Source organism: Myripristis murdjan, chromosome 1 (genome assembly GCF_902150065.1).
Source record: "Myripristis murdjan chromosome 1, fMyrMur1.1, whole genome shotgun sequence".
Taxonomy (NCBI): Eukaryota; Metazoa; Chordata; class Actinopteri; order Holocentriformes; family Holocentridae; genus Myripristis; species Myripristis murdjan.
Window position 1 is genome coordinate 24,248,937 of NC_043980.1, and position 13,875 is coordinate 24,262,811.

The 13,875-nt window shown below is 40.0% G+C and overlaps 1 protein-coding gene across 2 annotated transcripts in view; it reads left to right on the forward strand.

Moving 5' to 3' along the window:
* The window catches only part of fam13a (family with sequence similarity 13 member A), a 62,015-nt gene that overhangs the window by 27,171 nt on the left and 20,969 nt on the right, over positions 1–13,875 (forward strand). For both annotated transcript variants that reach the window (XM_030054361.1, XM_030054368.1), the window contains exons 9-12: positions 2,264–2,305; positions 11,920–11,961; positions 12,159–12,344; positions 13,519–13,729. In XM_030054361.1, coding sequence (XP_029910221.1) covers positions 2,264–2,305; positions 11,920–11,961; positions 12,159–12,344; positions 13,519–13,729 — 481 coding nt within the window. The remainder of the gene's footprint in view (positions 1–2,263; positions 2,306–11,919; positions 11,962–12,158; positions 12,345–13,518; positions 13,730–13,875) is intronic.

The following is a 13,875-nucleotide window of genomic DNA, read 5'->3' on the forward strand; positions in this document are numbered from 1 at the left end:
AAGTCCAAAAACATGGGCCCAAAAGAAAGAAAACACAAGTGTCCATAAGAACAATGCAGAATTTCAAAAACACAGACTCATGACACTGAGGTGTGTCAACATGACTGAAATCACTTTCATAATAACTATAGAATTTCTTTGAATACAGGCTAAACTTCAAAGTGATTGGTTGAATGAGATACATGGTTACACATTGTATATCTGTAAATAATTATTGAAATATGTTGGAAAAGTGGAGCATGGCCAGATGTACCAATTCATCATTGGTAGTTTTCCGTTCCCTCTGGAGGGATCAGGGCTTTTCCAAGTCCCCTCACAAAGCTTCTTGTTATCCCTTCAGTAAGGTAGTGGGTAAGCAGGATTTCCGCTTTTGCAATTCGTGGCGGCGGTGACGGCACACATTATTTTAATACGCTTGCCAGACTGTATAACACCAGCTAAGTACATGGGAGTGGGTGGGGTTGGGGGGTATTTGCTGTCAAGGTTCCACAGGAATTTGGAAATGTTTGGAGGTGAGCTGCACCTTCTCCTTTAAAATGGGTTTTGTGTAATGTGCATATATTATATTAAGAGTAACACACATTCTCTGTAGGTAGCATCATGTGACAAGACTTTTAGGTTGAATGAACTTTGGTTCATTTTGATTCCTGCCTGACTTGAAATCCAAATCCTCTGTTTTGAACTTGCTGCCGTGCTGCTCGGACGGTTAAAGCAGTGTGTTTTTCCTCTCCTCTTGACGTGCCCGCCCCTTACAGTAAGCCACACGAAGGCATGTCACGTACCAAAAAACATCAGAGTGCCAAATATTTACTGAATTGCCCACTCAACAACAATTCATTCTTCTCTGTGTTAGAGCATCTATTGTTTGGTTAATGAAATCCAAAATGTGACTAAACACGTTTACAACCCATGATTAGAGAATTAGTGATTGTTTACTGGCACAGTAGCTAGATCTTATATGGAAGTTGGTTTAGCTTGTTCCGGTCTATTTTCTGTGCCTGTTGCTGTCATTGGTGTTATTTTGTAAAACACTATCAAACAAAAACAACAAAGCAGCATATTTAGACTAGAAGGTCTGATTAACAGAGGAATCTGTGTTTGGAATGTGTGGAATGGATTGTGCACATATAGCTACCATGGGGCATCAACTTTTTCCCCACTCACCCTTGTGTGCAAAGCCTGCTGTTGCACCAAACTGCATTTGTAAATTCACATTACTGTCAGAATTCATGTTACACTGCAGGCAGCACACTCCCAGAGTATTAAAAGAATTCTCTAGCAAGAAGAGTTAGTGATCGAGTATTTAATTTAAAAATATTCCTTTTTACACTTTCAGATCTCTCACTTCTTTTTACACATGATTTATCTCCAATTTGCTTCAAAATGTACAACAAATACAAATGTTGTGGGCACCCTGGTGGCACCACGCACTCCTGAGGCTAACTTAGCTGCAGCAGCCTGGGTTTGAACCCAGCCCTGGCCCTTTGCTGCATGTCATCCCCTCTTTCTGCCCTGCCTTCCCTGTCCCTCTCCACCGTGCCTGTCCAAAAATGCAGACATGCACAAATAATAATCATTAAAAAAATAAAAATAAATAAATACAAATGTTCCTGATGTGCAGTTTTGAAATATGATTAAAATAAAGTTTAGGCATAAGATAGTGTTAGTCAGTTTATGCAAGTTAAATAAACATGAATAATGTCAATGCTTTGGCAAATACTCCCTCTCTGATAAGGTAGCTGAACACAGTTATCAGCTCAGTATTCAGTGACCGGTTATTTATTTTTTATCCCACCTAACAGTTCAGGTTTTGTGGCAGTGTGTGTGTGTTTTCCCCTGCTTTTACTTTACAGGAGATATCATGCAACTTTACTTTGGCAAACGAGAGCAAGCGATTATGAAACTTCCACTCTGTCAGTGTCAGGATATGTAAATGTTAAGCAACCTCAACATTGAGTTCTTTTTATTGTTGCATAATTTCATCATGTGTCGCTGGCATGTTTCCAGTGTCAGCCACCAGCCTATATTCCACAGCAGCGCTCATTTCTCTATAGTTCATAATAATTACCAGAGACAAGTTCAACAAGGGCACTGATCTGTAGCACTACATGGCTATTGTTCTGCACACAAAAGCCAGCCCTATGGTCCTGTTTTCAGCCCCAATAACATTTAGTGGTGAGGGGGGTGCTTAATGTTTTTATGTGATAGTGCTGCATAGCCACACATTGTTAGCTAATCATGCCTGTTTGTGTTCATATTTCAGCTCTCAAGAAGAGGAGAGACCGATATCTCCTTTCTACATGAGGTAGGCCTCCTGTCCTTTGTGTAAAAAAGACCTGTGAAACAGGGAGGGAGTGTGTTGTTTTGGAGATATGGGGGAAGCTGGCTCTATGCTGTTTGAGTGCATTAACATAGGAGACAATGGAAGCAGCAGTTAGAGGGAAAGGAGGGCACCGTGCACATGCAACAGTTTGCTCACCAGTGTTTGGTTATTGTGGTGGTGGTGGCAGCCACAAGCATATGGTTCAGACATGAAAACCTGCTAAGCAGAAGAAACCTCAGGGCATCAACAGTAAGACACTCTCTCTCTGTGTTAATTTAACAATCATGTTGACACATTTTATAATTTCTGTGCTGCACATTACAAGTAAATAAGAAATACAATAAAAAAAAAAAAAAAAAAGTATCTTGTCTCAGCATATCATATTACTTCATTTAGAAGCTTTTCCTTTCATGGGCTCTATATTATGCAAAGATACCTTTCATCAGTAAAATGGCGACTGTGTTAGTTTCCTGTTCATTACAAAAACACTCAACATGGTCACAATACACAGTAAATGTTTTGCCATTTGCAGCATTTACACATTTTGTGGTGAGGTTTTCAGTGGAAATAGGTCACATCTCTTTATACTTAGTCATCAGTGAAGAAACATTAGTATGTAGCCAAACATCAAAACAAAAGAAGTGGCTAAGATCCAGCAATTTTAAAATTGAATTTTTCAATATTTCTTTCCACTTGGAATTACTGAACTTCATCGTCACTATCCCGCCAGTCACAGCTGTGTATCTTCACCCATTGCCCCTTTGTCCTGGCAGTGGCAGTGGCAGGCTGACACCAGTCAAAGTGGAGAACATGTTTGATATTTCTTGTCGCTCTCTTCTCCCCTTTCTGGTAATAAGGTCGATAAGCCAAATCCACAGTGCGATGTTAGCATTTAATCATGCTAAGCCAAAGTGGCCTCATTTTCAGTGTCTACGGTCAAATTAATTTATCAGTCAACGGTTACAGAAACTTCCTGTTTGTGTTGTAAACATCACTGATTCCTGCACAACTAGCATGCAGTAATCAGTTACCAGGTTACGAGTGTTTACCATTCATACGGGGATATGAATAATTTTTCTCTGTGTTCCATGTAAACACCATATCATGAATATTATTAAAAGCGGTATAAGCCTTATAACTGGGATACGTAAGTCCATGTAAATGCAGTCAGTGACTCTGCCTTCATCCTATCTAGCCTTCACTGTGTACTTACAGCAACTAAATCCTTCCCCCGAACAGTAAGTAAGGAGTTTCCACGTGTGTTTGTTGACTGACAGAGATGGTATGGCTCTAGGGTGAATGTTAAAGTTATCTTAAAGTGTTCATTCCTGTTGTAGTGTTGATTTTTATACTCAGAGTTAAGTGTTTCAGTGTCTCTTTAATTTTTATCACCACTTCCATGAAGATATTCAGTAATATAGAGGGTATTACATTTATTCAACACATCTTGCAGACCTTGAGTAGGTCATCAAGCTATACCACCTTACAGATAAAGTCACCTTTATTTGAAAAAAAAAAAAATGATTGCTTTGTATTGCTTTTCTTGCAGAAGGACAGAATAGAATAAACCCAATGAAAGTCCACCATACAAGGTGGCTAGATTCACAAGGCACTTTTCACATTAAATTTGTCACAAGCATTCAGAGCTCGGAAAAAGGGTTCATTTCAGTGCGAGTAAAATTTTAAGTTTTAACAAAACAAGTTCGAGTCTTATTAAGTTTCGCACTTCAAGGTTCATCATGTTCAGTATATCCAATGTGTTTTCATACAGATATCGAAGGTTATCCAATTTGGCACAAAAAGCAGTGAACCCACAGGGAATAGCAACATGTTTGGCATTAACTAGTCATTTGGTTGTAATGTAATAAAACACAGAGTGCTCTAACGGGCACACCTGTCCAAGGTCTGGATAATTGGTCAGTTTTGGTGTGAAGATACTTGGTCAGCCCTGCAGTCAGCCATGCAAGAATCTACCATACTGTAATGAACAAAATGTTCTGCCTGGCAGCTTCGAAAGGAAGATGGAGGGTGTGAAAAAGGATTTGGTACTCAGTGTTCATTCATATCATCCCTCTGTGTTTACCTAACCCTATCCTTACCCCTTACTCACATTTCTGAATGGCCAAGACTGTGGCCTGTTTGCACTCTGTCACGTACACATTTTGTGCGGATTTCATTTTCGTTCAGTCAGCCTCTCGCTCTCTCTCTCTCCTCCTCTCTCTTGTTTCCCTTTTCTTACTCACGTTTGTGAATGACCAGCTTCTCTCTTTCACTCAATCTCTGTCTTGTTTGCTCTATCTTTACTGAATGACTAATTCCACGGTCTACTTGCATTCTGTCACATACACAGTCTCTCTGTCTCTGTCTCTCTCTCTCTCTCTCTCTCTTTCTCTCTCTCTCTCTCTCTCCCCCTCCTCTTGGTCTACCTGCATTCAGTCACATACAAGCACTCGAGTGCCACATGAGAGCTTAACCGTAGCCCAGTCAAAACCAGTGCTGCTGCTGCACTACAGATCAACATAAATTTTTGCCTCTGTGTTGACCAAAGACTGAGGGGGGCCTGGCTAATGTCTGACGGTGGTGTAATACTGGATTACCTGAATGGACGCCCCCACGGTACACTGTGTGGGGGATTTAGCTTGAATAAGCTTCCAGGGTGAAAGCTTTGTTTTTTTTCCCTCACTGTTTGCCTTGGAGAACTTTCTCAACACTTGACTTCTTTTAAAACAAACAAAGATGCACACACACACACACACACACCCACACACCCACATACACACTAAAACATTTTCAGAGGCCTTTGGTAGTCGACATCCATCTTTAACCTGTTTGTCCGCCTCTCAGTTTTCCGCAGCAGTGTAAATGATTTTTTGTTTCTAAATGCTGTTGTTCTGTTGAGGCTATGTTAAGTGAAAATGAGTTCAAGTTTATTTAAAGCCCAATATCACCTTTTTACAGTCTGCAGCTTTACATGCCCACAAGTTTACGACAAGCAGGACGACACCCCCCCTTAATCTTCATAGCAGGCAACCAAGCTGTAACAGGGAAAAAAAATAGAGGAAATCTTGAGAAGGACCACAGAGAGAGGAGTCCCCAATGCTCGCTGGCGACAGTATTTGCTGCCCAGACAGTTGTGCAATTGGTGCCGACTCAGTGAGAAAATAAATAAACTGCTCAGTATCATCATCTATTGTGTAGCTTGACATGACTCTGGGACAGTTTGCATCCTTTATAATAATAATATGCTTAAATTATAAGACAAAAATACAGTGGCTCTCAAGCTTTTTGTTCTAATATTCTTGATCCCACGTTGACTTTTATTAAGCCACAAACTCCCATTCAAACTTGTTTTGTCCTCGGGACATTGATATGAAATGATAGTTTAGTTTTAGCTTCAGTGAAGTACTAAGTTGTGTGGATGTCATACTTGAAAGCTAATAAATATATTCAAAGTGGTGAGATTAAAACATGATAATATAATCATTTATGCACATTTTATATTTTAACAGTTTTTAGTGAACAGTTTTTCTCGATTGCTAAGACATTAATGAAAATGGGATCCACTTGATCTTCCTCATCACCTTTTTACACAACAGAAGTCTTCTCTTGCAAAAGCATTAACCCTTTTCATTGGATTGACACATTTTCACACCCTTTTTCAAAACAGTTAATATAGATCTCATAAAAAGACCCAAAACTCTATTGGACTAACTGTGTCAAACAAAAGGAGAACATTTACCGACAGCTGATAGAAATTACTTGCATAGGTGCAACTTTCTAATGTACCTGTGCAACACCTGTGCATAATTCTTCAATCAGCAATCAGCTCTTATCCATCTATAGAAGATGTCACCTCTCAGTTGCTGTTTTCCAGCATGGATCAAAGAGGCCAAAGGGACAAATTTTTTATTGGCTCTGTGGTGCAGAAAAAATGCAGCACAAGTGCGATACCATAATGATTGTCCAAATCTGTCTAGTCTAGGTACGTAGGTCTTACATGTAAAAGGCAGTTCATGACCTGCACACGAGACAATAAAATGAATGAAGAAAACTTTCTTAGAAAAGGGGTCTTTTTTATTTCAACAAAGCATTTCAAAAAAGTGCAAAAAGTAAAAAGTACAAGTGCAGAGTCCAGCAGGGTTTGTAATCTGTGGTATCACCTGGAGAAAACAATACAGTTCATGCTGTGACAGTGCTCACTTGCCTTTTTTGGCACACACCATAACTATGTGAATGAAGACTGAACAGTTTCATGGTGATAGCTGTATTTTGTGTTTTGTTGTCCATTGTGTAAGGATTGATTGAAAGGATATGTTAATTTGACCACAAGGTGTGTTCTTTGATGGAAATATTTGCTTTTGTTGCATGTTTTTTTTAATGTTTTGTGAGAAATGAGAGAAAAATGAGAAAAACTGTCTCATTTTTCAGAAAACTCCATGGAAGCCCCAATTTGAAAACCACTGCAACAATATAAATAGTTCAGCAAGTACATGTTGATCAAAGTCAAACTGGGCAAGTGTCATATATCGGTACTCAAGCAGGGTGCCGTTTTTATTGTAGTTGTTTTATTGTTGGTATTATAATTTGCATGTCAGTAGTTGCTTATAAAGCTGCAAAGTGCTGTAAAATAAAAGGAGTAAAACAAATGCTTTAATAAAGCCATCAGCTATAGTACAGTAATACAGTAAGACTTGCACTGCTGACTCCATCAAGTCACACTCAGCAGAACATAAATAGTGTAGTTACTGTACATTATCATAACATTATCATAACTATACAAATTTACATATTTCATATATTAAAATAACATCACAGGCTTGAAGATCCACTAAGCAGTTCACATGGCTACTAAGTGCATCATCGTGATGAGCTCAAATAGACAAATTAACCAAGCTTTTATGTGTCAGCAGACTCAGCTAGACCCATCTACATTTTGCTGACTCAAATCTCAACAAAAATTCATAAATCGTATTTGACTACATCAATCAAATCATTAGTATGACTTCAGTACAATAGCATTATTTCAGAATAATAATATCAATTACCCGTTACCATCTTAATACAAAGTTAATATATGATTTGTGTTGCATAAACCATAGAGTTACAGCTTACCACATCAGCCTCAGTCTGCAGTTGTGTGTGCTCTTTCACTTGAGCAGACCTTGCCCAAACAGCTGTTACTCATATACAGTCCTTTTTTTACCACGATGCTTAACTCTGCTGTTCCGTCCAGGGGAAATCTGGAGTCGTAATCATTCCCCATCATGGCTTTTATAAAGCAAGATAGCTTTAGATGAGATACTCACAGCTTCATGACAGGAATGCAGTGGATTATCAAACGCTCCACTGGTGATGTGGTAATGTTTTATATCTGTTTTATGTCTCTCATAAAGCCTTGTACACCTGGGGAATGAAATTGCATGATTGTTATGTAACACTTGGTTGTCAGTTCACAGTTTAAGTGGTAAACTATGTCTACCTCTACTTCACCTTCCTGTTCTTTGTGGGTTTCCTTTTTTAGAGTGAATGCTAGCATGGTTCATTAATATATGAGTGGTGGTGATGGTCTGGTGTTTTCAGTGCAGTCATCTGTCCTCCTTGCCGTTCGGTCACCTTTGTCACTGGTTCATGACTCACAGTCTATAGTTGCTCATGGCTCACAGCAGCAAGACTTTTTCATACCAGAGCAGTTGCGTACTGTTGCATCTGCAAGTTAAAACTAACCCAACGGTACAATAAATTTTCCAGGCTGTGATGCCACTTTCTCCAGTGGATTACTGAAGAGCCCCACTTTTTTCTGCTGTGCCAAACCCAAAGGCCATTTGGGATTGGGACAGCTATACCTCATCAGATCTAATTACCACATATTTCACTCTTGCCACTTGGGTAACAAGCAGACACTAGCATCTGTTCAGTGCCTGAATATGGTGCTGACAGACATACTAAGAAGTCATTTAAAATTATGAAGAGGCATAGATAATGGGGTTGTGTCTGAACTTTTAGGAAAACATGAAAATATAATATAAAATATAAGGGGTGTACTATATAATATAGTACACCCCTTTATAAAGAATTTCTTCTTTATTTCTTTACAGAGCTAAGCCTCTTCACTCCACAGTTTTGATAGCTTTAACACAGACATTCAATTTCTCTATCTGCGACACAAATTGTAAAAGAAAACGTTCTCTGGCAAAAGCAAATGATCAGTTATTGGATACAAGCAAATTACTTGAGCTATCATTTTGTTTTGTTGACAGTTCTTTAAAATGGACAAATACCCTTGATTGTTGGGAATAACACAATACAGTTAGAAACTAGTTTCCACTGTGGTCCTTGCAGGTTTAAACTGGCAATGCCAAGATGGCAACAACATACATCAGTAATACATAAAAGTGCCAACATCATATAATAATTTGCATGATGTACTAAGATACGGCACAGCAGTTTACTTTTAATGATGCCTGGGTTAACTGAACTTTTGCTGTGAAGGGACACTTTATTCTCAATGGCAGTCCCAAAACACAGAAATGAGTATTGCCTCAATTCTGTCCTGTATCTCGAGAAGCAAAAGTTGGCACTGCTTGCTCTCATAGTTGTTGAGGTGCTCTGTTATTAAATAATCTTTGAGCACCACGAAGCTGAAGTTTCACTTGCACTAGCCTCAACAGGAAACAAACCTAATTGCCAAAGTGCCTTCCAGTTAAATCCTAGTATTACCCTAATAAGTTTGTTTTGAGATATTTCTAACATGTGTTTCAGGTCCTTCATCATAACAGGAATTGTTTGCATAGTCAGAATGGCATAAAATCAAGCATACCGATGCCAGCGTACTAATGCAGTTCCTATCCAGCAGCTTAGCCTTTTGTAGCCTTTCTACTAAAATAACAAGAAACAAAGTTGTTGTTATTGTAGTAAACACACTCAAGGCCATACTGTTGCCGCACAGGTTATTGTCCAGTAAGCAGCCTTTGTCACTGATGAATAATTGACTGGCTATAGGTTCTCCATCAACTGGGAGGCAGTGTTTAAACGTGGCTTTGTATCAGTCTTTCCAAGGTGGAGAGAGAGCTTATCATTGACTAGCCGTGCTCTTATCTTACACAGCTCTTGGCATACAGTTTGTTGAAGTGTGATGCCAGGATGGCTGAGTCATCCACATATAAAAATGTGCTCTCACAAGAGGCTGCTTTAATATCATTACCATACAGGAGGAAAGGCAGTGGCCCTAAAACATTTTCCTGTGGCACACCCCAGGTTACAGAGAGCACCTCAGACAGATTTTCAACAACTTCAACTCTTCTTTGGATCATCTCAGTTCTCTTTTGTTTTGTTTTGAGAAATAATCACGCTTTGTGTTTTCAGAGCATTCTTTCTATAGTTTTTACATATCTAAATCAGCCTGATGTTATGACTTTCTAGACAGTGTCTTATCACCCTTGTTGAATGTATTTTTTCCACCATGGACTGGATCTTTGTTCGATCTTTGTTTGGCCTGTATAAGTGGGTCCTGTGTGTCACTGGAGAGAATTAGGCATGAAGTGCATGCTTTATTTAGATCATCACATCATTTTAGAGATCTTATTGTAATTGTATTGTGAGTGAAAAAGGTCTGTCTCTTAATTCTCCTTTTCAAGAAAGTAATGTCACTTAATCTGCAGACAGCCATGATGGGAAATGAAGGATTGATAAGCCATTAGGATTCAATATATTTTATCTGCTGTGGTCTGAATCACATACTCTCATAGAGTCACTGATTAACTGACATGATCCAAACAATTTACAAAACCTTGTAAAAGCACTGTAGGTGGAGCATGCCTGAACCATAACCTTGCAGTAACCTTCTTCCCCTGGCACACAAATGGGCAGAGTTGCATAATCGGTCATCTCGCCACCATTAACACATGAACAGCCCTTTGCTTGGAGGAAGGTCATTCTAGGAACGTTTGTCAAATTTTCAGGCATTAATGTGTCCGCAGCACTTGAAGTGTTAATCATTCTGGCCCCTGACATTTTCAGGCATTATGGTCTAAGGTTAAGTTAATAATAGTAGGTCATTAAACTGTTTTCTGTTATTTTAGCTGGTTGAATTTGGAGCCAGGACTATTATTAGGTATTTAGATCATATTTTTCCTGCTGTGCCCAGGGATAGTTGAGGGGTTAAGTGTGCTGCCGGTGTGCCCCTGCTGGTCCAGGGCTGAATCCTGGCACAGCTTTATCTCCTGTGTCGCCAAGCCCAGCTGTTGGAGCACAAGTCCCTTCCCACTCTCCATGCTGTAAAAATACTTCTCCTTGCTGTTTTAGTCTTTGTGGCATTTTATTATTGACGGCAGAAATTGGAGTTGGACCCAAACGTTGAATGATAGAAGGCACCAGACATTTACAGCACCTCTTTATGATTTGAGTTTCTGAAAGTCATCAAAATGATCATTCAATAATCGGCCAGTAAAGCTTGGAATCGTTTAATCTGATTTGCTGTCCTTGTGTATAGCTTTGAAAATACTTAAATGTCAGTGATATTACACACATTGCAGTCACCTTCACACTGTACCATCACTCCATTCTTATCTCAACCTTGTATCTCTGCACAGTGCTGGCCTCTGACAAGCTGTGCTATTACTATCAACACCTCTGTTTATGGAAGATTTCTCAGGTCACCCCCGTACATGTTGATGTAGCTATACTCAGTAGATAAAGCAGATATGCTGTTTATAATTTGGTCATAATTATTACACCTTGTTGATTGAGTGAAGATGAGCATTGTAGCAGCCCTTTGCCCACAGTATCAAAATACTCTGCACACTTCCAGTTTAGAGGCTTGTTTTTGCCAGGGGCCATATTACCGTCAGCCTTTTTGAGGAAAGTGTTGGACCACAATCAGAGTGGGATGTCATTGCCCATCACTATTTTATTCTGTACCATACATTTCAATCGGGCGATATGGACAAAATCAAATATCTCTATCTTTAACTGAATATTATAACATAAATATTGTGGTGATAATCTAGGGATAACCATTGATGCTTTCATAAGCTATATACACACAAGAGATTTTTGAGAAACAGTCATTAGTAATATGGAAATGATAGAACAGAGAATAAAATACAATAAAAATAGAATAAATTCAGAAAATTGCATTCCTTTTCCTGTAATACAGCCTTCAAAACCAGGAAAAGACAACACTAAGGCCATATCACAGTATATGCAAAATTTTAAACATTATGTAGTCTCATATTACAATATCAGTATTATATTAATACATCTCCCAGCCATGCTGCACATGCATGTGTGCATTTTGAGAGTACAGAGAAATTGGCGTGAGAAGGAGTGGGAGAAAGATAAATGAACACACAGAGACAGTAATGCTCATGTAAGACTTGCTGGTCGTCATGGAAGCCAGCCACTTTGCTCCCAGAGGAGCTACTTATGTTCTGAATGCTACTGAAGTTAACACACACTCATGCACACAAGCTGCTTTGATCGCTCATGGCCGGCTACAGAGCCATGGGGATTTCGAGCGTTGCTCAGTGACCTGTTGTGACCACCTGTTTCTGTAGTATTAACATTTTCTTCCTCTCTTCTTTACCCTCTGTCCTCAGTAACCACCTGTCTCCTGTCCACTGCAGACCAGATGTGGCAAAGTAAGTGCACTCTGTTATTGTTACCACAATAAAATGATATGTGATACACTGCTTTACGCTGGTGCCAATGCTCTGCTCTTTCAGTTTATTAGTTTTAAAAGAGAATTTCATATATTCCACCAAATGTGCACCATAGTATATTTCTCAATCCCATGCTCCCTTCCCATCTGTCTGTGGTGCTCTCTTTCTCTTTCAAGTTTTCTGAACAGGACGATACGTACAACGGTGGAGCAGCACCTCTTTGAGGTGAACCCTTTGGGGGATCTAAGTTCAGACGACTGTGAGTTGACCCCTTATCCCACGTCTCCAAGGCCCACCGCGCGACAGAGACGACGACACCAGAGAGAACAAGAGGAGGGCCTCAGACACAGAGAAAGAAGCAGGTATGGTGCGATTGCATGTTCATGCACTGCATTATGCTATAACGCCCTTGTCTAGACTTGATTTTAGCATCTGTATTAGGTGATCCAAACACAAGTGGACAGCAGAGACACATCACCGTTCACACCTGGTATTATTGTGTGTCAAAGGCATTTCCATTTACCACTTGTGACCAAATATGTGACAGTGGCCTTAAACACATCAAGATTATCTCTTTCCTTTTCTCTTACTTCTATTCCTCTTTCTGCATGCTTTCACTGTCTTCCTAATATTCGTCACCCATCCTATTCCTCTTTTTTTGATAAACTGACAAAGATGCTGCCAACTCATCACACAAAACAAACTTTTTAAAAATTTGTAAGTCACACCAGCTCTCCACACTACCCTTCTTTCCACAAATCATCTAGGTAGTGCTCTTATAATGCCTGGGACACATCAGGACACATTAGCTAATAGCTACAAATTCTGCGTGGCCCACTGCGTCCCTGACCACCACTGAAAGTAGTTTGAGAGACCTGATCACACCTGTCTACTTGTGATCAGATGACCTAAGACGCATGATAAAACCAAGTGTGAACAGAGTCTTACATAAAATCTGTTTGTCTTCAGTGACAATATTGTACAGTTCCGTTAAATTAGCAAAAGGCTATTGATAGTAATAAGGCGCAATGGGATGCCAGTTGTAGCTTCGGGTTGCCTTGTAAGTGTGTGACTCCAATTTTAGTTCCTCAAGATTATGCTTGCTGTGGGCCTTTGTAAGGACTCCGTTCTGGATGACAAGCCTGTCCATTGAGATATAATACAGTCATAACAACTGTGGTCACAGCAGCACCAAGTTAATCTTTGTTGATGGAGACCTGGTAGAGTCTGATAGATCAGTGACACGTGGATTAGAGGAGTGCATTAGTCAATAAGAGCACAGGCCATGGTAAATAGAATTAGCACCAAAACTAAACACTGTGTTAGCTGCTTGAGAAGGTATAAGTAAATAAGGTATGAGGATGACCTTGGAATTCATTTCCCCAAGGCACATTGCACTGATAGAGACGGTGTGTGTGTGTGTGTGTGTGTGTGTGAGAGAGAGAGAGAGAGAGAGAGAGAGAGAGAGAGAGAGAGAGACAGACAGAAGTAAGGTGTCTGATTTCCTCACCTTTTTCTTTTTCTATCTGAAAACAGAGCGGCATCCCTCAGGGCAGAAACCAACAAGGAGAATATCCCATCGAGTGGCAGAAGCAGCGTTAGCAGTGCTGTCAGTGTGGAGGAGGACACGGGGAGAGAGGACACGCAGGGAGTTCAGAGTGGCAACGGCGAGCGTAACCCCAAGCCCAGGAAGTCCAAACTCAGCCCTACACTGGTGCAGCTCACTGACAACCAGGACGCCCACGCGGTGAGTCATCCATGTTTTCCTCCCCATCTCTCTGTCTTAGTGATGTGTCACCGTCTTTTCAGCATTGCTCCCATCCTTCCCTGTTTCATGCCTTTTTTTGACTGCTCCCTTTCTGTTCTTGAGGTGGTCTTTAATCCATGTAGTCG